This window comes from Poromitra crassiceps (assembly GCF_964638095.1).
Source record: "Poromitra crassiceps genome assembly, chromosome: 16".
Classification (NCBI taxonomy): domain Eukaryota; kingdom Metazoa; phylum Chordata; class Actinopteri; order Beryciformes; family Melamphaidae; genus Poromitra; species Poromitra crassiceps.
The window spans coordinates 111,371-137,776 of record NC_139645.1 but is presented as its reverse complement, the minus strand read 5'-3'; the positions used below and the strand labels follow the sequence as shown (position 1 = coordinate 137,776).

At 42.8% G+C, this 26,406-nt stretch overlaps 1 protein-coding gene across 1 annotated transcript in view; it reads left to right on the top strand.

Annotated features, from left to right (window-relative positions):
• Positions 1-409: 409 nt before the first annotated feature.
• LOC310791154 (troponin T, fast skeletal muscle-like) overlaps positions 410-26,406 on the top strand; it is a gene marked incomplete at its 5' end in the record, with an annotated part of 52,440 nt that continues 26,443 nt past the window's right edge. The window contains 9 exons of the mRNA XM_083652847.1: positions 410-551; positions 6,338-6,377; positions 7,330-7,343; positions 11,239-11,352; positions 14,709-14,726; positions 16,571-16,591; positions 21,056-21,074; positions 21,181-21,226; positions 21,692-21,808. Coding sequence (XP_083508973.1) covers positions 410-551; positions 6,338-6,377; positions 7,330-7,343; positions 11,239-11,352; positions 14,709-14,726; positions 16,571-16,591; positions 21,056-21,074; positions 21,181-21,226; positions 21,692-21,808 — 531 coding nt within the window. The remainder of the gene's footprint in view (positions 552-6,337; positions 6,378-7,329; positions 7,344-11,238; positions 11,353-14,708; positions 14,727-16,570; positions 16,592-21,055; positions 21,075-21,180; positions 21,227-21,691; positions 21,809-26,406) is intronic.

Below are 26,406 nucleotides of genomic sequence, written 5' to 3'. Positions count from 1 at the left end.
CGCATTTCACCTCAGACCAAACAGGACACTACTTTCAAGTCTGAAATGTACCTGGATTTGCTAGAAAGATGAACATTTCAGTTTTTTGCCAACTAGGGCGCTGCTAGATGATGCCACTAAGTTGACAGTACAGTACAGTAGAGTACAGTAGTGGAGTACAGGCTGGTTAAGTGTTGGTAGTAAGGATTTTGAATTCTAATAGGCTCACTTGATTCATGAAAATGTTCAAAATCCTTATTACTGTACAGTTCAGTAGTGGCATCATGTAGCGGCACCCTAGTTGGGAAAAAGCTGAAATGTTGTCGAGTGTTGCTTCATCGACCATCTTGTCCAATCTCGACCCCCTGTATCACTCAGCCCTAAATCTAGCTCCACCCATCACTGTACCTTATAGTACTCAAGACCTTTGATGGTCTCGGACTCGCCCTCACTCTGTCTTTATCTTGACCCGCTCTCGGACAAGCCGGACTCAGGATTTTATTTCAAGAGCAGTCGAGACCACAACTGCAGCGACATCATTATCTACCTGTGTGACATCATTATCTACCTGTGTATTGTCTGATTTACACTAACCCAAAAGTCAAATGTGCACAATCATGCCTGTGCGTAGTAAGCCCCCAACGGCCCATTCTTAGCCAGGAAAAAACCTTGTTTTCCATAGTGAAATTATTTTCTACTGTAGACCAACATGTTTACATTTCAAATAAATGTTTGTTTCAACATAACCACTATAGACTAATGCTTCTGTTAATTACTGTATCATCATAACCTGTATGTTACATTGTCATAATTTACAGGTTATTACGGTACATAGTCATAATTTACTAATCAGTGGCTAACCATTTGGGGGAGTCAAAACTTAGCAGCAGTAAGGTGTTTTTATACTTCATTCTGCCCGTTGCGTTGAGCCTTTCCGGGGGTCGGTGTTATGGAATTGCAGTGTTTCACATCAAAGGATTGCCTTCTGTCACAGTACAGCCATTTGTATTTTACTAAAATTCCTACATAATGATGTCTTTCGTTAGCAGAGCAATGGTGTAAAGATTAAGCCATCATTAGAGATGGTCTTGAAAATGGTCTCACATTGGTCTCGGTCTTGGTCTCTGTCTCACGCGCTCAATGCCTAGGCTCGGCCTCACCTGCCCTAATGGTGTGTGTGTGTGTGTGTTGCTCACTAAATGTTATGGCATCAGTAATGTCACAATGCATCCTTGTGTGTGTCTGTGTGCCTCATTATGATATCACTTATGACATCATCAGTGTGTGTGTGTGTATGACATCACTGTCAGTCTTGTCATAGTCTCGCTAGCCAGCCTCTCTTCCTTTCCGTCAGAGTCTGGCACCGCAGGTTTCCATTGTGGGATTGCGAAAAAAATGCTCTGTTTGGGTTAACCAATCATCCTCGTCTTGGGCGGTGCTTAGCGTTAGTGCCCTTGGAAAATAGTTTTGGGGTGGAACTTCTTTATTGCACAATCCAAATTTTCTTCAAAACTTGCCATTTTCAGCGTGTAGGAACGAGTTAGCCTGTAGGTTTCTGCCGTTAGCTTTCTACGCTAGCTAGTTAGCGTCGTTGTTTTCACATTCGGCGGCCGGGAGCATTACAGCGACACACGTGGGAGCTGATTGACATGGTCGGAGCCAATGACAGAGCGTGTGACAGAGCTTGCAAGCAGGGGAGCGGATATCCTGCTGCCACCGAAACAGCCGCTCTAATGGGAGAGCAGCTTTAGAGCAGGGGAGGACTTATCCCTGTTGCCTGTTTCCAAGGCGCCATACTCTCTGACGGAAAGGAAGAGAGGCTGGCTAGCGAGACTAGTCTTGTCACAATGCCTCATTGTGTGTCACAATGCCTCCTTGTGTGTGTGCGCCTTATGACATCATCACTGATTACATCACTGATGACATCACACATCATTAGCTAATTAGCCTAATTTTAAAAATGCAGCTCCGTCAGGTCACCCGCACGGGTGCCCTTTACACACCCTGAAAGTTTCAGCCCAATCGCATGTAAAACGGCTGTGGCCGGACACAGAACTTGAAACAAACAAACATCGCCCACATACTATTTAGCAACCTTGCACGCTCGATTCATAGCCTCGCTGCTGCTTGGCCTGCAATAGCCTCACCCAGGAAGGGTGACATCACTGATGACATCATCACAGGTGACATCACTGATGACATCATGACTGTTGACATCATCATGGATGACATCACTGATGACATCATCACTGAACTTAGGACATCACTGATGACATCATCACTGATGCTCACCCACACGGGTGCTCTTTACACCCCCTGAAATTTTCAGCCCGATCGCACGTAAAATGGCATAGCTGTGGCCGGGCGAAATTCTGCTGACGCACACACGGACACTTCTCAAAAATGATCGTAAAATGATTGAGTTAGTATAAGAGTATTAAATAATATCTCACTATTATAGTGAGACGAGGGGTTCTGCGAGGGCGACACAGTGAGGCATGCTAGAGGCGCGCTGCCGGTTGAGCGAAGGTGAAGTGGGCGAGCAGGTCAAGCCTGCAAGCTGCGTGCGCCAACATGCGATGCACACTAGAAATGAGCGCTCGTTGTCTGGGCAGTATGGGGGAGGACTTGGGCAGTAGTTAGGTAAAGTCACTGTAGTGAATGTGGTGACAGATGCAGAAAGACAGCCACAGAGCAGGTTCCCCTGTCATCCAATCAGCTGCCAACATATGGAGGCATCATAGACATAACCAGCATGCTAAAGAGCCCCAGTGAATAGCGGGCAGGGAAAACTGTAAGTCGATCAAACAAACTGCTGTCAGCTGTAAGTCGATCGAAGCTGATTTGTGTGAAATTGATTTGCTTGGAGAGCGGGTGTGAAGGTCGTGGGTACGGGGCTCAGAGCTCGGAGCATCCCCCCTGAACCCCCCGGGGCTTAGAGCTCCAAGCTGATGGCCAGAAACACGATCTGTGCTCTAATCCCCGCAAGTCCTCTGCAGCTGTGCCCCACCAACAAGTGTGAAAGACTCATCCAAAGACACTTTATATTTACACATATATCAAACAGCCTTACAAGCCGAGCACAGAGCAGAATCATCCAAAGACACTTTATATATTTACACATATATCAAACAGCCTTACAAGCCGAGCACAGAGCAGAATCATCCAAAGACACTTTATATATTTACACATATATCAAACAGCCTTACAAGCCGAGCACAGAGCAGAATCATCCGAAGACACTTTATATTTACACATATATCAAACAGCCTTACAAGCCGAGCACAGAGCAGAATCATCCAAAGACACTTTATATTTACACATATATCAAACAGCTTACAAGCCGAGCACAGAGCAGAATCATCCAAAGACACTTTATATTTACACATATATAAAACAGCCTTACAAGCCGAGCACAGAGCAGAATCATCCAAAGACACTTTATATTTACACATATATCAAACAGCCTTACAAGCCGAGCACAGAGCAGAATCATCCAAAGACACTTTATATTTACACATATATCAAACAGCCTTACAAGCCGAGCACAGAGCAGAATCATCCAAAGACACTTTATATTTACACATATATCAAACAGCCTTACAAGCCGAGCACAGAGCAGAATCATCCAAAGACACTTTATATTTCACATATCAAACAGCACAAGCCGAGCACAGAGCAGAGTCAACAAAAGACACGTTATATTTACACAGATGAACAGGATTACAATTCTCCGGCGTGCAAGGCCGGATCTACCATATCGGCAACCTCGGCAGGCCCAGGGGCACTCAGTATGAAGTGCCCCTTTTTTTTAATCTTAAACTTTTTTTTATCTTCATCGCTTTCATAGTCAGACATGTTTAGTATGTTTTAGTAGCCTGTTATCAGAGCGCACTGTGTCTGAAACACCTGTACACTGTTAGTGACTGCCATGGATGCAGTGCGTGGAGCCAGAAAGTACTGCCAATAAATAGCGCGGTCTGATCAACAGCAAGACTGTGGTTTTATTGTTGAAATAAGATGTCATAACACATGCATGCTTTCTTTAGGAGTAACACTTGATAACTCTGTGACCCTAGAATGTCCACCGGGACTCGTTTTTTTCCACTCAGATCAAGCTAGAGCTCCGCCCACGGGACTCATGGATCGGCATGTCAGCTCCCCATACGCTCTACAACTGGTATGGAGTTCATACAACTTTATGTCCAATAATCCGAACTATCCCTTTAACTCATTCTCTGCCAAAGACGTACCCGGACGTACTTTTAACAATGGCGTTCTGTGCCAAAGACGTACTCGGACGTACTTTCATGTTTTGGCTGTTTACATTACATCAGACACTTTCCCAGCCTGTGACATTGTTTCAAGTCAAACTGATAAAAGGAACCCGCTAGTTTAGTATTTATGGGTGGAGCCTGTGGTCGAAACAGAGTCCGATCCAGAGTTCTCGGCTGGCGAGGAAGACGCCAGCATTTTTGTTATTGCTCCACGACGGAGCGCCATGGCGACGAAGGCTCCCCTTCACAGCGTTCTGACAGATGAATCGGAGGAGGAGAAATGGGTGCCACTTGGAGAAAGCAATGACGATGGTAAAAAGTAGCCTATTTTTTGTATCGCGTTTGAGATGAAATGATCACACACACAACATTCGAGTATAATTGTCACGCATTGTTTATAACTTATGCCGCCGGCATGACTCGCTTCACGTTTCCTCTTGCCAGCTCTCCCTCTCAAGGGAGAGCTCTATCACACTCAAGGGAGGGGGAATCACATGGATACGTCAAACGCGTCAAACCGCCTCACACACCCGTCCCCAGCAACCAAGGCGAAACATGTGTCACATAAACATTTCAAAGTTTACAGCACTAACGTAGCTATTGTGTGATCTTCTGTGCTAACGTTAGTTATGAGAGGTAACGTTACAGCACTCGTTATTCCTGTGTGTGTGTGTGAGAGAGAGAGAGAGTGTGTGAGTGTGACCACATAAGGGTTCGTTCCATTTGTTTATGCTTTTATCAAGCTAAGCTAAAAATCAACATGGCAACTGTAAAATACATTCTCTTATTTTTTATTTTTTATTTATTTATTTGGGAAAACAAATACTGTATATGTCTGATGTGTCACTGAGGCAAAAAATAAAAGGCTCAAAAGAGAGTTCTGCTTGAAACGGTGTCCTTCACTAAAAACCTCTTTTTCTCATATTTCTGTCCAAAGGAGGGCATTTTTAGTGAAAACAAGCTAACTTCCACTGCTTGTAACTGAACAAGGAAACATGGGAGAGTTTCAGTTTTTACAAGGGTTAAGAAGAGCGTCTCTGCTTTATTGTGAGATATGTTGTGTAATTTTATTCCTAGCACAGAATATTCTGTGGGTCCTGGAAGATCAGGAAATATGCTCAAAATCCTGGCACTGGGAGCACACAGACTGAAATGACCCTGGCAGAGAATGAGTTAATGATGGAGCTGACATGGGGATGAGAGGGTGGGGTCCAGGATGAAGCCATGGTTAATTAGGTGATTGCCCTAATTGTCATCAGTGATGTCATTCATGATGATGTCATCAGTGATGTCATAGAGCAGGCGAGGCCGCGATCAAGTATATGACAATAAACCTGAAACTGATCTATACAGAACTTGTTACAACTGTGTTGTTTGATGTTGTGCTTTTTGTTATTGGATATGACAGATAACATATATATACATATATAGATAGACAGATAACATGTGGCAAAGGCCCCCGAGTCGGATTTGAACCCCGGTCAGCCACGCGAAGGACGTGTGTGTGTGTGTGTGTGTGTGTGTGTGTGTGTGTGTGTGTGTGTGTGTGTGTGTGAGAGAGAGAGAGAGTGTGTGTTTGAAGGGGGGGGGGGGTCATGCTAACTCTGTGAGCGAGGCCTGACTAAAGGGGCAGTGATTGTGTGCTCCAACAGGTATCAGAACTGTAATAGGAATGCAAAGTCTCTGTGGGTGAGTGAGTGAGTGAGGGAATGAGTCACTGAGATTGTAAGTCAGTGAGTGGGTGGGTGGGTGGGTGGGTGGGTGAGTGAGTGAGTGAGTGAGCTAACAATGGATTTGCAGCACGAGAATTCCACTAGTGTTGACAAGTTGTGAGTAAGAACTGGACAACATTTATCCAGAGCAACAGGTGATCAGGAGCGTTGACGGCTCTGCGGGAGTCGAACCCATGACCTTTTCTCTCTCTCACAGTGTCTCTTTCTCTGTCTCTCTCTTTCTCTCTCCCTCTCCCTCACTGTCTCTCTCTCCCTGTCACTTTCTCTGTCTCTCTCCCTCCCTCTCTCCCTGTCTCACTCTCTATCTGCCTGTTGCCAACTCATCATCCTTCTCTTCTTTCCTTCCAGGTGTGAAGTTGACTGTCACCATGTCCGATACTGAGGAAGTGTAAGTGAACCATACGATGGTCGCTGTCAGGCGGAAACCTTAGCCCTTTTCCAAACCGCTCCCCAGTAGTATCCAAATTCTTAACTGTTAATTTGATTGACTCTAGTAGTCCACTATAAAATACCCACAATGCACTGCAATTTCTAGTGAACAGCGAATGTACCCTACATTTTCTCCCATACTGTATAGATCTGTATAGATCTATAACAATCTGCAAGATTGTCAGTATTAAACCGGTCCGCGGTGCAAAAAAGGTTGGGGACCCCTGCTGTATACCACAATGCAATGCGGTCATGTTTACCTAAGCAGAAGAAGAGTGAGTAGTGTAAACTTGTTTGATCGTTTCCCATATAGTTCACTATGATAAACACTACATGTAGTTCACATATGATAAACATTACATAAAGTTCACTATATGATAAACACTACATATAGTTCACTACCGTATATGATAAACACTACATAGTTCACTATATGATAAACACTACATATAGTTCACTATATAATACATATAGTTCACTATATTATAAACACTACATAACGTTCACTATATGATAAACACTACATATAGTTCACTATATTATAAACACTACATATAATTCACTATATAATAAACTACATATAGTTCACTATATAATAAACTACATATAGTTCACTATAAGATAAACACTACATATAGTTCACTATATGGTAAACACTACATATAGTTCACTATATGATAAACACTACATATATGGTAAACACTACATATAGTGAAATTTGAAATGAATAGTGAAAGTTGTTAAAATAGGATTTTTTTTTCTCCTTGTGAAAAATAGCTTTTTTGGCGATTAAAGGTTTCCGCCCGACAGCAACGCTATGCAACCCATTAAAAACTCTTCCATCTTGAGTTTTATGTGATGAAATAAGGTGTTGAAGAGAAGTTCTAAATATCTTCTGTTTCCTCTTTCAGGGATCAGCTGGAGGGTAAGTGAGCACACATCCAGCCAAGTTGATTCTGTACATTATGTCAATTAGACTGTCAAATGAAGGCAAGCCACCTTTAAATGATGATGTACCCCACACACACACACACACACACACACACACACACACACACACACAACGCACCAGTGATGCTTTTAATACAAGTTAAGGTGAGACACATTTCAGGTGAATATGTTTTTTTTAAACTAATTAGATATCACCATGGAAGTTCCGTATTTGATGAAGACACAAACATTTATTACAAGTTCTGAAATATTATGTTTAAAAATGCAAATGGCGCATTATCTACTTAAATATGTGCTAATTTGCATACATTTCCAGAACAGAAATCTGAACAATGGATAAAGCCAGGTTCAACATTATTGTTTCATGTTGACATGTTAGAGCCAAAGGATTTTACAGAGGGAATTTTGGATATCTATTTTTATCACTCCATAAATCAGAAAAAAACTGTAAACAGTCATTAAAAAAATAGTTTTGATATATTTTTTAATGAATAAAATGTTATATAAATCAGGCTATGAATGATATATGAACAAACCCCTCAGTAGAAAGTGGAACGTTTGGTGTAAAGTGCTACTGAAGTGGAGATTTCTGGCTCAGAGTATGAGAAAGGGAAAACAACCTTTTTACCCTTTTCACCTGCCATGTCTCACCTTTAAGCCATCAGTCTCACACTACTCACACAGTTACAGGCAACATCTAGTCTTGTTTCTTAAGGCTGTGTCGCCTCCTAGTGGTGACCTGGATAAATGCACACTGCAACAAACCTCTTTCCTCCCCTAACAAGTCATTGAATCATTGAGTCTTTTATCGAGTCAAAATAAGTGGAAGGATCTGCCAGTGGGGTTTGATAGTTTCGCTTGTTTCCAATGCAAATCAACTTGTTTGAAGGATTCAGTCGTCACAAGTCATAGTCTTGACAGCAGTGTTCAGTAGTCACGAGTCATTGTCTTGACAGCAGTGTTCAGTAGTCACGAGTCATTGTCTTGACAGCAGTGCAGCGATCGGTTTTATTCTGATTGGCATCAACAGACTGACACTTGCTTCTACAAAACTCCTGAAACGATGGGCAGAGATGGGGACTTGGACTTGCAACTTGGACTCAAGTCACACTTAACTTGCACACACAAGCCACTTTCAGACATTAACTCTGGACTAGAGGTCTTCGTGGGTCTACTCGGACCCTAATACCCGGCTGTAGGGGGTCGGGTTCATATTTATTATGGTCAAATAGGGTCCGGATTGGGTCCAATTCTATCACCACGATCACGAGAGAAACGCATAAAAACACATAGCGCGCCGCACGTGAGGCTTGTTGTCACTCACAAACGGCAAGTAAATCCATAGAGAAAATAACTAGCAAAGAGGGTTCCCTCTGCAACGAAAATTACTTCCTCGATTACCTGAGGCGCATGTGTGCGCATGTGCACGCACACATGCGCCTCAGGCAAACGAGGAAGTGATTTTCATTGCAGAGGGACCCGACCTGAAACCTATACGGGGTCGGGTTAATATTTATTCTGGTAGGGTCCGGGTCGGGTCCAGACTAGGGTTCATTGTAGTACATCTTTATCTGTCTGTCTGCCTGCCTGCCTGCCCTCTGGCTAGTTCTTCTCGATATGGATTTACTCCAAAAATTACCGTAACTTTGGATTATTATTTCATCACATGGTGAGTACACGAGTCACATGTACATGTGACAGTTTCTAGCGCTGTTGGAATATCTATTTTGGGCGACTGAACGGCGGTAGCATAGACTGCCATTGTAGTGCTATCTAACTAGCAGTAGCAATAGTCTTGTTTGAGTGACATCTTGTTGTCTTTATGTTGTTTGACTCTTTTTCTCCCCAAACTGAAGACGAGGAAGGTAAAAAAAATCACTGAGTGGACTTTCTATTTCAGCATGAATGGTCTGAATTCCTTAACCCGACGTGTTTGACACCAGCCTTACTCAGCAGATGCTAACAGGAGCTGTAACAGCAATGTGCAGCCATAACATACCTTCTTGTTTAATAGATGGTAACAGCTGTTTAATAGATCAGCCCCCACCTCACCGCTCAGGGCTTCCGCAAGGAAACCTCAAGCAACTGTATCATTAAAACTTTTTTCCTAAACTTTTCCACCTGATAAGTGAGGTATGTGAATACATACCTCACTTATCTGTAGCTGTATTTGTCTTGCCTTATGCTGCATCCTCGGATATATCGTATTTATGAGTTGCGAAGACATGAACAGCCTTCCAATGTCATATTTATGAGTGGGAAACTGGGAAATTTTGATGATACCGGAGTTCCCAAGTTGTGACTTTGCATGATGTTTCAGGACTACAAGAATAAGGAGCATATGAATGCAGGACCCAGAGTGCGTTCCGATCGGCTAGTAGTTCTCAGTGAAGTGGACTGCACAGGGTATTTTCAGCCATGTCAAGTAATATGGCTGAATACCCTGTGCAGTGCACTTTGCTAGGAACTACTTGCGGATTAGAATGCACCCTAAAAATCTGCGTTCAGCACATTAGTTTCCTGTTAAGGCAGAAGTGAACTTAAGCCTGTCTTAAGCCAGGCTTAAGCTAGGCAGCCTTAAGCCTGCCTAGCTGTCTGTCAAACATGCCAGAGTTAAGAGTGACTCTGCTGATGAGTGACTTGTTTCAGAAGACATGGCGAAGGAACAGAATGTGGCCGAGCTTTAGCTCCTACACCTCTTTTCCTTTCCATGTTCCATTGTCCTGGTCTAGGAAATTACATCATTGTCTATCAGCCATCATCTGTCAATGTGATTGTCATTGACCTTATTCACACAGCGGCCATTTTGAACACTTGGTGTGGGGAAACTACGTGGATGATTAGCATAGGCTATACAAAACTTTCAGATCAGCAGAAACAGCCACAATGACTTTAATACAGAGCCAAAGTCACGCACATTTCTGCGTTAGGGATTTCATCCGCCCTTTATCTTTCCATAGACATTTCGTAAAATGTGTATAAAAACAGTTTTATAAAAATAGATTTACTTTGTAAAAAACTATTTGATTCTGCTGCTTTAGAATCAGGACAGAACATCGAACATTCCACTTTTTAAAATCCACTATGTATTTATTTTTAGATTCTGATCACTTGGTTTGGCCAAGTAAAACTCTATTTATATAGATTTTTCAAAACGTCTATGGGGAGATTTATGCGTAATGAAATATGCCGAACCCGGAAGAGGGTGTGACTTTGGCACTCTATAGACCAAATAGCAAAATGTATATTCTAGAAATCCATTATTTTTGTAATGTGTTTTCCATTGGGAATGTCTGAAACAATAAATGTTTTGTACAATCATCTTGGTTCACAACAGTATACTGAACTGAACTGGACAGGACAGTTCACTGAGAGTTCAAAATGGCCACCACATGATGAAGTAAGGTCAATGGACTGTTTTCTCTCTCGTCATCTGTTTCATTGCCATTGTCTCTCTCTCTTCTCTCCAGCAGCTTGCTCACCTTCGTTTCTGTAACTGAAGTAATCTTTCTCTCAAGGTCTTTGCACACAGTCCGTTTTTGTCTTCCGTATGCCTTTTTTTAATCCATCATCCGAAGACACACGAGGGGTCAAACAGCTCGCAAAAGACTATTGACTGATGCGAAAAACGCAGAAACCTGTTCCAAACACTTTAATGGCAGACCATAGTTTCGGAGTCAGTGTGTAAACATGAGGGATACAATATGAGGTCATAGTGTGACAATTTCAAATGAAAAATATGGACATGATGTGCAAAAGCCTTTACGTTGTTGTTTCTCACACTGTCATTTCTTGTCTTTGATTAACGTCTTCTCCGATGCCCTCATCCTTCCGGCCGGCCGTGGCTTGCTGCATGCTGCGTCTCGTAGCCCAAGAGGAGGTAGTTGAAGTAGAAGTAGCCCCTGAGGCGGAGGTAGAACCAGAGGTAGAACCCGAACCAGAACCAGAACCAGAGCCAGAGGAGGTGGTCCGTGAGGAGGAAGGTACGTGGCATGGGCGGCTCGTTCATCCTAGCTTCTAGGGTTGAGCCCAATACTCGGATGAAATGAGTATCCGGTACAGATAAGGTACTTCTTACGAGAACGAGTATCATCCGAGTACAATGTGTCATTTGTACTCATGATTAGGGCTGGGGATTGTTTTGAAAATGATGATACCAGTACCAATACCCTTAAAGTGATATTGATATAAATAGTCTTCATTCTATATCCTTTTTTAGCCATACTTTGAACGTTTTGGTGGCATCTCGGCATGCTGAACTGCCACGACCACCACCAACAACATCAACAACCAAGCAAACAAACTTAAGCCACACCCACTTTCAGTCTAAACCCTGCCCACTTTTGATTTAAGCCATGCCTCCACTGAGTACAGATAGGATACAGATAATTTAGTTGTTAAACAGATAGATTTGTGCTTCCACATATCTACTAGCTTCCCCCGCAGGACACTCAGCTCTTTGCTCTGTAGGGTAGTCAGTCAGTAGTCTAGTCGACATGCTGCTGAAAATGTGTCCATTTGTCCGACAGCCCGTTATCCCGAAAATTGGAAGCCCATTGCTCAGAAATACACACTCTTCCATCGTTTCTCAAAGAAATCGAAGCATATGGGCCTTCGGGCTTTTCATTTTTGGGATAACGGGCTGTCGGACAATGGGACATTTTTGAGGGGACGTCTCCATTCTTCACCAGTCTGTCTGTGAGACGCACATCCACCTCCCACCATTTTCTTTGTAAAATGTTTATAAAAATAGTTTTACTTGGTCAAACCAAGCGATTCAGCTATATTTAGAATCAGGAGAGATCATAGAACATTTCACTTGGATTAAAACTTTTGTTTATGTCGTTTTTTTTAATGTTTTGGTCTGAGTGAAATGTTATATGGTCTCTCCTGTTTCTAAATATAGCTTAATCGCTTGGTTTGACCAAGTAAAACTAAAAGAAAATACAATAAATAAATAAATAAATAATGAATAAATGGTGGATGAAGTTCTTTGGTTATTATGCCTAAGCCAGAAGTGGGCATGATTTTGGCTCTCTCAAGCCAGGTTTGAGAACCAATAATAAACCAACAATGAACCAATAATAAACAAAAAATGAACCAATATAGCTCAACTCTAGCATCATACCAGGAGCCACCATAGATTAACTGGTCTTCTCCAGATTATGGCCATGAGAGAACCACCAAAGTTTCCTTGAAGAGGTTCTCCAAGGAACCCTTCAGGGAACCCATTTCTCTAATGAAGGACGGTGGACCCTAAGATGATTACTAGCTTCCTCTTTCTAGAACCCTCAGTGAAACTTTAGTTTTTAGTGTTTAGCAACATAGTCTCCAATTTTCTTTTTAAATAGCAACGTTTTGGACCAACATTGCTATGTTACAACTTCGGCTCCAAAATTGTAAATTGGTAACACAGTTGAGTGGTGGGAGAGGTTAGATTTAGGGATAGGGTCTGGGGAGAGGTTAGGTTTAGGGTCTGGGGAGAGGTTAGGTTTAGGGTTAGGGTCTGGGAGAGGTCAGAGGGGTCCGTGGGGTCGGAGACCTCGAAAGAAACGTTACCATTTTACAATTTTGGAGCCGAAATTCTAACATAGCAATGTTGGCCCAAACCGTTGCTATTTTACAATTTTTGGGAGATCGGGCTGTTTTTAGAGTAGACCGAACAGTTGGGTGATGCTTTATATGAAATATCCACAATTATCATATATCACCATCAATGTTAGCTGATAAGTAATCTCTCGAGACAGACTTTTGACTTGCATCGAAAATCTGTCGGTAGGTTCTGTCAAAAGAGGTGTAACAGCGCTCGCACGCATGCATTTATCCGATCAAAATGAAGTGAACGTGACCGGTGTGTAGTCAAAACTTACCATTTTGCTAATAGCAACGAGCTAGAGTTGTTATTGTTGTTTCATAGCGGCGGACGGATTTGAGAGCGACACGCAGGGAGCGGAAAAGGATTTTCTTCCGCTGCCGACCGCGCCTCTTGAGTTCCTGTTGCACCACATTGAAACGGAGCTGCCCTCAGAAGTTAGAGAAAAAAAACAATGGTTTAACGGACCAATGGGTTCCCAGATTGGCTGATAAGTCAAGTCAAGTCAAGTCAACTTTATTTATAGAGCACATTTACAACGACAGGCAGCCGACCAAAGTGCTTTACAAGTAAAAACACAAATATAAAGGCAGGTATAGAAACAATACACTATGGAGCAAGGTGCAATAAAGTGCAGCAGAACAAATAATAAAAAGATAAAAATAGAGAAAATAGACCAGAATAGCAGTAAGTAATAAAATAGATAAAAGTAATAAGATAAATAAAAGGCGCAGAATAGCAGCTAACGAGTTGAAGGCCAGGGAGAAGAGGTGGGTCTTGAGCAGGGACTTGAAGGCCTCTAGGCTCTGGGCTGATCGGATAGGGAGGGGGAGGGCGTTCCAGAGCCTGCGGGCAGCTGCTGCAAATGCTCGATCTCCTCTGGTCTTAAGTTTGGTCCTGGGTACCACCAGCAGCAACTGGTCAGCAGACCTTAAGGCTCTGGATGGGGTGTGGTGGACCAAATCACAGTGCTCAAATAAAGACTATAGTTCAGGTAAAAATTGTGGAAAATATGAATGCCGCTGACACTTTGAATAGCATATGTGACCTCTTCATTTCGTCAGACAGACTGGCTTGAATGAAAGCTCAGAAACTACCCTTTAAAATGCTATTAAACATAGCCTAAACAAATAGGCTATCCATCAGCACCTACAATCCAATTTATTGTAGGGATGGTTAACTTCATGAGCTGATTACTGTGACAAAGCTGGCATTTGGCAATGGTTATAATACCAAAATATAATCTGCAGACATCAATCAATCAATCAATCAATCAATTTTATATTTATATAGCAACAAATCATAACTCGGTTATCTCAAGGCGCTTTACAAATAGAAGACCAGGCTCTTTATTTTAGACCCAACAATTGAACCAATTCTCACATGCACTGACATATACCCTTTCTAAACTTTTAACAACATGATTTTTCCACCTTGAGTGGTACCAACATCTGGTGGCCCATGCACTCTCTGGTAAATGTGCTTGATACAGTTTTTACTCATTTAGTTTGGTCACTTTGCTGCAGTACTGCCTTAATGTCATGGCAGCAGCGTGGCAGCAGTGAGGGGGGTATTTTGTAAAGAACAAAGAAAACAAAAAGCCCCCACTTTTACCACCTAGCAGTGAGGTGGTCAAACAAAATGAGTAACATCTGTAAGCTGTATCATGATGCAGACACAGCCTCTGTCTGACTGCTAATCGTCTCTGTTCTGCTCTGGCTCTGGACGCTCGCTTGCTGCATGCAGAGGCCTATGAAGAGGAAGGTACGTTGACTTGAATCCTTCTGTTCTTCTGATTGGACCTTAGCTGTCTTCCTATTGAGAGCCTCAGATCCCCAATGACCTTATTTTGGAAAATGTGTACTGGTTAGTCAACGGCGAGAGACACATAATTGTTTTATCCCGTTTCAATTGTTATGAATTACCCATAATGATGTTTGTCAATTTAAAAGACTAGTGCAGTGCCCGTTCCCCTCCCTTCCCTTCGACACTGCACTTTCCCAGGTCCCAAACAGCGCACACGTCAAGTTTGAAGTCGATCGGACAGAGGGTTCTCGAGATAAACCACTTTTTGTGTTGCCAGTAGGTGGTGCTATACCAAATTGCATGAAATTCGGGAGTGCGCTCTGTGAGGTCCCGACTGCTCAGTGAACTACATCTCTTGTCTCGCACAGTCACCAGCATTGCTAGGTAGCTTAGCTATGCACGCACAAAACACATACTACCCTAAGTCAATTTCCTTGTACTATAGTGCAGTGCCCGTTCACTCTCTCACTCACTCACCTGGTGTGTCTTTCTCTCCTGGAGTGTCTCTCTGTCTCCTGGTATGTCTCTCAGTTGCTCTCCTGATGTGTCTCTCCACATGAGCAAGCACTTGACAAAAAAATAAGTCTTATTCACTATTAAATGTTTCTCAAATTTCTTCCAATATTTTATTTTACAGTTTTCAAAACAGAACAGGCTCAGACAAAGACAGACAAAAACATACATATCTCAACTTTTTGTTGGATCGACTTCAAACTTGCGCTTAGGGGGACCTGACAGAGTGCAGTGTGTGTGCGGGGGGGAGCGCCCACGGGGTGGTGCATGGGGGAACGGGCACTGCACTAGTCTTACAAAATACACCTACTGATCCAAAAATGGCTGCATTTAGGTCCTTTTTCTTTCTTTCAAAAAAGAAACTTTTTTCGCGTTTCCTGAAACTTAGAATCAGACAAGTTGCTCTCTCTGCCCGGGCAGTGTCACATATATATGTGCAAACATACCTTGGTGAAATAACGTAATAACGTAACCCTAACCCTCCTATTACGTATCAGCCGGGACGCAAAAAATTAGCAAGACCCATTGCATCCTGGTGTGAAACACGGACATTGCGTTAATGTTAGCTACCACTGCTTAACTACTGTTTTAAATTGACAAACATCATAATGTGTAATTCATGGCACAATTCAAACTTTTTTTCTCTCTCTCGAAGTAAGGTCAACTGGTTGTCCACTGGAAGGGGAGGGATTTAGGATTGAGATATTTTTGTAGGCCAACTCAATTCCGGTTCTTTCGTCTCAAAGTCAATGGGATTTTTGCATGGGTTTTTTGGTGGTTAACAAAAGTTTATGAAACGGCAAACTTTATGTTCAGCAGGATGTTCCCAAATGAAGACCACTTTTATGATATTTGAAGCGTTTTCAGAAAATCTCGATAAAAAAAAGAAACATTTACATTTACTCTTCAAAAGTAATAAAAAGTGGTCCTCATTTGCAAAGATTATCTTGCTGAACACAAAGTTCACCATTTCATAAACTTTTGTTAACCACAGACTTATTTAAGTAATTTAAGCAAAATCCCCATGCATAAAACCCCATTGACTTTGAGCGGAGGGAACCAGGAAGTGCACTGACTTCTGGGTTGGCCTACAAAATACGTAATCACTTGGGTACTCTATAAAGGATGCAGAAATGCCTGGCGTCAGTGTCACAGACAGAACTAGGTTTAGCTAAGTTTCTGCATCAGCCAACAGAAAAGGGGTGAAGAATTCAGAAATGCTGAGTCGTGGTTTTGGCCGAGCACTCATCTCTGCTTCTTCTCTTTTTTGCATGAATGCGTCCTGGCAGTGGAGGAGGGCGATCAAGATGGTAGTTTGTATTTCCAGCTGAGTCGCTGTTGCTTTGCCTGCATTTTTCCTCCCTTTGATTTTTTGGGGTGTTAAGTTTTGTTTTGTGTGAGGGTCAAAAACCGTTAATCACAACCTTACTTATTTGTTTCTTTTTGAATCCCAGTTGTTTTTGGAATGACACATTATTAACAGTAATTCGACATACATTCCACTTGTGATGATCCAGTAGTGCCAATTTGTTAGTGTGCATTGAAGTATGTTTTAAAATATTAAACTCACAGTAGCTATTTAGTAGGGATGCACCGATGTGAAAATTTTGGCCGATACGATAACCGTTAACATTGCTTTTATGGCCGATAACCGATATTTACCGATGTCAATATGATCTGTATAAAAACACATTTCTGTGATAATAAAATGTTGTATGTACTGAAAAACACATGTAAACACTGTGAATTTGTAAAAGTAATGTCTTTCCTTATTTCCAAAACATTTGGAAAAGCCCAGAAATCATAGATTTACCGCAATGTTTCCTCTCAATGTGAACATTTTGGCTGATTAACATCAAACCGATACCGATATGTTAAAAAACTACTAACATCTGTCGATACCGATATGATTGCTGATATATCGTGCATCCCTACTATTTAGCATATATTTTATGTGATATATATGGCATAGTGTACTGATCCTTAGTAGGACTTTAAATCTGGTGTTATATTGGTTTGATTGGCACACTAACGCACACCCAATTAACAATGCGGAAATGGTAACACTTTATTTTACAGAGCCCTTATTGCAGTGCACTAAGCTGTATATCAAGTAATGGAAAAGTAAGGTACTGTGTGTGTACACAGCAATACTCTGTCAGTACTTAAGATGTAACAACACAACTTAACCCTGGAAAGCCTGAACCATCCAATCAAAACCAGAAAAATCTAATTCTGTGAGTGTTTATTGGACCTTTCGACCCCCAGAAAAGAGGTTAAGAAAGATTGATTGGATTTGCAGATAAATTACCTTATATAGCCTACTGTTATATCTAATTTGATAGCCACATTTTCAACACAATTTACCTTACTACAAAAAACGATTAAGTAATTATCAGTGTTGGGCAATAACACTCTATTGTATTACCTTCCCCACAACTAGTAATGTAAGGGATTAGAATTTCCAAAACAGTAACTCTATTATTTTAATTTAATTTAATGTTTATTTAAGTAGGGACAGATACATACATAGAACATTTAAACTAGAAATGGCCTGATGTCATATATCATAACATTTATAGCCTATAAGCTAATTTGCAAAGTTTGTCTAATTTTCAATGTTATTAAAAGCAAATATACGATGCGAAAACGTTCACGGCACGACTCGCAGATGCAAATTAGAGCCGTGCCAAAATCATCTGCGCCCCAAAATGCCTGCGGGATTTGGGCGGTCTTAACTACCAGAATTATTCACAGGCGTGGCCAGGCAATGCTGGGCATTACGTCAATCAAAACCAATCAGATTCGCGTCTCGCAATGGCTGTTTGCGCGAGGCTGCCTCGCCGAGGCATGCAATATGCTCTAATTCTTGTTGTACTCACTCATGCGAGGACAGAGAGAGCTTATTGACAGATCGTCTGTGGTGCCAACGACCCTCCGTGTTATGAAGGTAAATAGCCTATGTTCATTGTCCAACAAGTTTTCTCAATTCATTTCCCTCTTTGCGATGTGATAAAAGTTTCTCAGTGAGTTATAGTTGATTGCCTCACTGAATTATCTGCTAATACCCAATTTTAGCAGCATAATTTGATGTCTTGGCGTGGCAAGGCTGTGCGTAATGACATATCCAAAAGGAATTCCACTTTCCACTGTGCTGCGCTGCACGGAGATTACGGCTGCGCTCCCAGCGCAGAGAGGTATTTAACGCGTAAGAGGTCCTTTTCAAAGCTCTTAGTGCAAAGTAATTGCGTGCTGCTCACGATAGGGTAATGCCATCTATCCCACATTTTAGCGCTGACACGCCTGCTTTGGGGGCAGCCAATGCCCAGTACAATTATCACAGGCATGCGCTTGTGTCTGCCCCCAATTTGCATTGCGCACGGCGTTAAACAAGTGCAAACGCTAAATTAGCGCTTTTGGGAAGATAGGGCCCGATAGCTTTAATGTTACACTAAAGTGTTCACACAAGTGCAGTAACGTTGCATGTAATGGACGCATGGCCTATGTGACCGCGGCAGTCACAATGTAACATTAATAAAGTGGGCGAGACCTCGTGGGGAAACCAACAGGGGCAATTTTGTGACTCGAAAACTTGACAGCTGTAATGACAGCGAATGTTGCTGCTACTTTTGCGATCTCCTTTGCGCTGGTTTTGCGCTCATTTAATGCCATGTGCAATGCAAATTGGGGGCGTGCACAAGCGCATGCCTGTTATAATTGTACTGGACATGCATGGGGTAGGCGTGCCACATGCCAAACTAGGCGTTTCGGCGCAAAAATGTGGGGACAGATTGCATTCTCCTATCGTCAGCATGCATGCAATTACTTTGCAATAAGAGCTTTGAAAAGCACCTCTTATGCGCAAAAATATCCGCTGCACTTGAGGGCACCATAATCTCTGACCCACCACTATTTCATTTTGCATCTGTGGACTGCAGCAGCATTCAATTACTCATAGTATGTCCAGACCTAATGTCAATGATCTGCATTGTAAACATGACACAAGGTGACACCATATCCATCTGCGCTTAGTCAGTGAATTTACTTCTTCTATGAAATGTGTTGTGTAAATAAAGTTGGCTTTCCTTGAATGCAGTTCATGCAACACTTCGCTGCTCAGAAAGTCGGCAGATGCACTCCGCGGCGTAGCCCGTTTTGATATTAAGCTGAGTCAAATATATAAAATAAGTATGCAGTTTGGCTGCTAGTTGACTCCTCCTGCAAGGTTAATTATTGTTCCAACAAAGTGGATTGAACAGGTTGTACCTCACTTTACGGAGAAGTGACTACCGTTTTTTCCCGTTTTTTGGCCTTTTTTGCCCCCTGCGGCTTATATAACGGTGCGGCTTATCTATGGATTTTTTCAAAAATAAATAAAAAAATAAATAAAAAATCTCTCTTTTTTAGCACTCTTTCTAACTATAAATCCACTTCTGTTTTAATTTCCTCTCTTGCCCTCTTTTCACCACACTGTATGACACTGTATGACACTGTGTGCACTGTAAATAACAACACAGGTGGTGTTGTGTTATGTTGTTTTGTTGAAATGTTAATAAATGGGAGCTTCCTCAAACAGCCATCTCTTTCCCGACAATCCCCTCTGTGCATGAACCCTTACATATGGTAATTAAACATTAAAACACAATAAAAAAAAATACCATTAAAACACCCGCGGCTTATAGTCCGGTGCGGCTTATATAAGAAAAAAATAGTCAACTTTGCAGGTGCGGCTTATACACCGGTGCGGCTTATAGTCCGGAATTTACGGTAATTACTTTTGATATCAAGTAATAAGTAAAGTAATTTGATCACTTTTTAAAGGAGTATTCAATATAATAATAATATATAATAATAATAATATATATTGATATCAAGTAATAAGTAAAGTAATTGTATCACTTTTTAAAGGAGTATTCAATATAATAATAATATATAATAATAATAATATATATTGATATCAAGTAATAAGTAAAGTAATTTGATCACTTTTTAAAGGAGTATTCCATATAATAATAATATACAATAATAATAATATATATTGATATCAGGTAATAAGTAAAGTAATTGTATCACTTTTTAAAGGAGTATTCAATATAATAATAATATATATTGATATCAAGTAATAAGTACAGTAATTGTATCACTTTTTAAAGGAGGATTCAATATTACGTAATCACACTTCCTGAGTAACTTGCCCAACACTGGTAATTACATGTTGCATCAATCCAGTATGTTCCTCTTGAACTATCAATAACAATTGTAATATTTTTCCTATTGTTAGGGTTGCAAAACCACATGGGTCACATGATTGACAACGTCCATTTTGGATGTCTCAATTTAAGGTCCTCTGGTACATGCCTTCCGCCCTCCGGTGGTTAGGGGTAGGCACTGCATGTATCTGACTGTATGCATCAGGTTTTTCAGGGGAAGAAATATCTCATTGATGATGTAGAGGTCTCAAAAACTCATAGGAAATATGTATAATTAACAAATATGTTTTTTATATTACACATTCCAGTGTTATTGTGTACTTAATACACTGAAATAAGGCGGCTGTAATGTAAATTTAGCTGAAAATAGCTCACTATGATGTCACTGTGATAAACAACGTGCAGCCCTGAGGTAACAGCTGCTCTCTACACAACTGTCTGACCTTCTGTCTAACTCCCCACCTGTCTCTCTGTGTTTCTCTCTCTATCGGTCTCTCTCTATGTCTGTCTATCTCTCTCTCTGTGTCTCTCTATCTCGGTCGGTCTATCTGTCTGTCTCTTTAGAGGAGAAGCCCAAGTTCAAGTGAGTGTGTTTCCATTCCAAACATCTGCAGGGGCAACATAAGATAAGATAAGATGTAACTTTATTAATCCTCCTGGGGAAATAATTCTCTGCCTTCCTTCACCAGACCGGCTGCCCCCAAGATCCCTGATGGAGAGAAGGTGGACTTTGATGTAAGTTCAGATGTTTACATGTTTATCAGGTGTCTCCATGTTGTTTATGTTTATGTCTGGCTGAAAAACTTCATGCCTATTTTAGCTATTTGGGCTTTTCCCCCACCGTGCGGTCACTTTCCATAGGTTTTCATGTACAAAAAAATGGCGGACAGTGTGTACACTCATTTCACTCTCAAGTTGTTCTCAAATGTTATTTTTTGTGTCTTTGCGTGGACGTGTGCACGTTCGTGCGTGTGTGTGTCTGCCTATCTGTGTGTGTGTATGTGTGTATATGCCTCTGTGTGTGTGCCTTTGTGTATGCGTGTGTGCCTCTGTGTGTGCGCACGTGTGTGTGTGTGTGTGCATGTCTGTGTGTGTGTGTGTGTGTGTGTGTGTGTGTGTGTGTGTTGTGTGTGTGTGTGTGTGTGTGTGTGTGTGTGTTTGTGTGTGTCTGTGTGTGTGTGTGTGTGTGTGTGTGTGCAGGACATTCAGAAGAAGCGCCAGAACAAAGACCTGTCTGAGCTGCAGGGGCTGATCGAAGCTCATTTTGAGTGCAGGAAGAAGGAAGAGGAGGAGCTCATTGCTCTCAAAGAGAGAATTGTAACTACACACACACACACACACACACACACACACACACACACACACACACACACACACACACTTTGAGTGCAGGAGAAAGGAATAGGATGAGCCCATCGGTCTCAAAGAGAGAATCGTGAGCAAATCTACCTCTGTCCACAATAAATAACCTGCCCAGCGAGCACAAAATGTTTTGTCAACATGATTTTTAGTTTAAATCTGGGTGATATTGGGTTTCAACGTCTAAGACCTAATTGCACCCTCTTTTCAAGCAACAAAAATGCAGTTACAACATCAACGTGTCAAAAAACACAATTTGGTTAATCATATTGCTAAAACGTTCATTGTAGCTTGAAATAGAGGCAATATTGATACTGTGTGAATTGGTATTTGTCCAATTCATTGTGTAACTGAGAGTTGAAATCTGGTCTACACAAACACTACATTTCAATGCATTTTATGTCACATGAAATATCATAAATATGGAACTATGTGCTCTATGTGCTCCCAGCAAAAAGCTTCCAGGACACAACTATGGTTAATACAATACTATAAAATAATGAATTGAGTTCCTGCAGTAACGCGCATGCACAAGTACTTTGTACGCTAGCTGTGACTGACTAGACTGCCCAGTTTAATCCAAAGCAATACTGGATGTGGAACGAGGTGCTCTGGGCATGCTATGTTATTGTAACAGACTGTATACGAGGCTCTGTGTACCCCCTGAGTTGCCGGTGTTAAATGAATTTAACCGTACAGCCTACAGACTAGGTCTACATAGACACACACACACAGTCAACATAATTTTAGTGTTACATAATATAATAGCCTGATAAACATGATATAAAATACACCTGTCCCATGATCGTTTAGCCTGTGGTACCGTACAATGTACAAGTTGTGTACGAGATAGAGATAGAGATGGAGTATATATGTGCCTGGCGCCCCATATATTTTCAGTGAATGGATATGGTAGAGCACAGTGATCAGACTGCGGGAGATCGGCGGTTAGAATCCCGTGTGAGGCGTTGCATTTTTAATTTAAGATCCTAGTGAAATATGGTCTAAATGTGAATGTTCAATCAACGTCTGCAAATAGTGGGTGAAAAAACGTTCACTTTTAAACCTTTCTTGCACGTTTTTTCAACGTTGACCCTAAATGTTTTTCAAATGTCTTTTCAACCGAAAAATGCTTGCTGGGTGCATCAAACTAAGCATGTAAAAATAAAAATAAACTATATCTAGGCTATAAATATATACATACATACACGCGTGTGCATGTAGGCTATGTAATCACAAAAATCTATACTCATATATACAGTACACGTACACACATAGGCCCTGGTATGACTAACCTCTGAGCCACTTTTTAAGTGGCTCATCATGCCGCCTGCTCTCACTCAAGCCCTGTCCGTGCACACCAATAGAAACCATGTATTTATTCAAAGGGATACGCAAACATGTATTTTGGCGCTGTGAGATGTGTTTTTTGTCATTTTGAATGGCTGTACCATAGTCTCCATTCTATGGCGATACTCGCTAACTTGATGACTGTAGCTCACTGTATATAGAGAGCCAAAGTGTAACGTCACTTCCTGCTTTCTCCCTGTACCAGCGCTGAAAGAAATATGAATGGCGGTAAACGGAGAATAATAATAATAAGAGTAATGTATAATAAGCCATGTACGTGAAGATTAACGTTACAACACTTTAAACAGTACTTATTTTCACAAACCCTTTCATGAGAGCATTGTGCCGGTTGCGTCTCCACGACGTTAGCCATCCATGGTGCTTGCTGCTCGGTGTCATCAGATTAGTGATGGGAATTACAGCTCTCTGAAGGGAGCTGGATCTTTCCTTTCTGAGAGCCGTTCAAAATAGCGGCTCCTCGTTCCCACTTTTTTTTTTTTTTTTTTAGGGGGTGGGCACTAGCCTACTGTTTATCTGCGAAATCACTAGGATAATGATATGGTACGATTTGGATCAGATTTGATCTTAGTCCCACCACTATTTCATTTTGCATCTGTGGACTGCAGCAGCATTAAATTACTCATAGTATTGTAATGATCCCACAAAGCAGTCAAACAGTCAGGTTCTTGTCACCGCACTTTATTGTGGATCGCTACAACCGGGGACCACTGTCAGCCGTGGTCCACGCCAAAACAACACCCCACAACACGCACCCAAACCCAGCTAGCTTCTCCTAGCTCCGCAGCTCCTAGCTACACACACATCCAGTCGGCTTCCTCGTATTCTCCGACTCTTGCACTCGCTCGTCCTCCCGTCCTCCTTCCCCAGGGGGCGGCGTGTTCAGGGCAGCAGGGAGAACCCCACCGGCAGCGATCTCCGCCTCCGCTTTCTGCTCAGCAACCGTGGGGGGGTGTGTAGCCGCTAGGCTGGGCCGGCTCCTCCGGTGGTAACCCCTCTCGCTCACCCGGAGACACGAGCGTTACTCTCCCGACTGTAACAGCGCTGCAGATGTCTCTCTCCACCGTGGGGGGTGCAGAGCGACTAGGCTCCTCCGGCGTTGGCAACACCCGTCCATCTGGACAAGCAGTCCACACTCTCCTGACCTGAATGCCCGGCTCTGCACTGCTCCGCCGCTTGTTGCTCAGGCTGCTCCACTGCTCCGCTACTCCTCTGCCTGTTGCTCCGGCTGCTCCCCCGGCTGTGTGACTCTTCCAGCGTTCACACTCCTAGTGCAGTCTCTGGCTAAATGCTGAGGTGAACGGCACGTCCAACAAAGTCTCCTCTGTCCGCCGCCTGCACGTCTCTCCTCTCCCGCTGTTCTCCAGTCTCCGACAGCTTCTTGACATTCTCTGGCTAAATGTCCGATCGCGCCGCATGCCCAGCAGGCTCCCTGCTGTCCATGTCATTGTCCCGCATACCCGGTCCGTCTCCCGGGACCGCTTCGGCACCACCTCGCTACGTGGCCCGGTTCTCCACAGGTCCAACACTCTCTTTGCGGCTCCTCCGTCCGCTTCTCTCCACGCTGCGCGGCCTCCCGTAGCAGCTCCATAAGCCCCTCTGCCCAGGCCGGCGTCGCCTCCAACAGCCGTCTGACCTCCTTCAACACCCGGGCTTCCATGCCCGCCAGCATCGAGCCGAACGTCAGTATAAGGGGAGCCAGCACAAGCTCCTTCTCCCCGTTCGGCAACGGCCATTCTCCGTCGCGCACCATCGCCCGTGGTCTTTGTAACAGTTAGCACACGCAGCTAGCCTGCTACCGCTAGGTCGCTCGAGCCGTCAGCCGTCGATTCCAACTTTTCCTCCACCGTTCCTCCTCACTCTCTCCCCTCTCGACCGAACCAGAGGCGCTACCGCTTCACTTGCTGACACCAATGTAATAATGTCAAGGAACGGAGACTTGCAGTTGGTACAGGCTTCTTTATTAACAGGCTCAGGCAGCTCCTAGCAGTTAGCTTCTCAGCTAAGCCCGTTTTTGATATTAAGCTGAGTCCGCCCACCCAGGCCAGTTACAGCATGCCCCGGTAGCAATTAACGAGTGCACCTATCCTCCCTGCTCAGCGGGCTAGCAGAGGGAGGCAGGGAGGTCTAACCTGTGTGTGTGGTGGTGAGCGGCAGGCAGTGAAATTTAGGCACAACATTCAAATGAACGGCTCTCAAGTAGGACTCGGTTCCCTTCGTTCATAGCAAAGAGCCGTTCAATAGATTCGGATCGTTCACGAACGTCACATCACTACATCAGATCAGTCGGGTGTCATCAGTCCCTTGAAGAAACGAACAACGATACATGTTATTAATCACTGTTAATGTCAACATTACTCATCACATGTCCACATTTATTTATTTACAGTTGCGGATTACATTTAAGGTGCAAAGACAACAAAAATCGCCTACCTCCATGTTAACAAAAGCGTTCATGCTCAGACATCAGCAGTTCTTCATTCTTTTGATGGGGGCTGTAAAGCGCTTTAGATAAAAGCCCTATATAAATGCAGGCCATTTACCATTTACCATTTTGAATGACCAATTGAACAGTCAATGATTGCACCCAAAAGCTGGATTTGTTGTTAGCATGTTAGCTAGCCTGCTTCGGATCTGAGCTACTACATCATATCCCAGACGGTGATAGACAGACACTTCATCCAATCACCTGCCAAGTAGTTTTTTTCCCAAGTGATATCGGCTCTGGGCAGGCTATACCCAGATGGATGTGCGGTAGAGGTCTTCGGATATGCCCGACCCCCCGAATACCCGAGGATCCGACCCGGACCCGGCCGGGTCTGGGTCCATTCAAAAGAAGTGACTCCGGGTCTGGGTTGGTTACGGTAGCGATTGTCACGGGTCTCGGGGCTCTGACAGTGAAATGCCGGGTCCAATAAGACCCGAGTGGACCCAGCGAGTAGCTGGCAGAGCTGTAAATCACCCCGCCCCACTTTTCTTTTCCATCCCCCCTCCCCTCCCGAGTCTGTGCGAGCCGAGGGCGTGTAATACCGCATGGATCCGAGAAGACCCGTGATCAGCGCTGATCACGAGAGAAACGCATCAAAACAGCACACGTGACGCTTGTCACAAACTGCAAGTAAATCCATAGCGAAAATAACTAGCAAAGAGTGTTCCCATCTGCAATGAAAATTACTTCCTCGTTTACA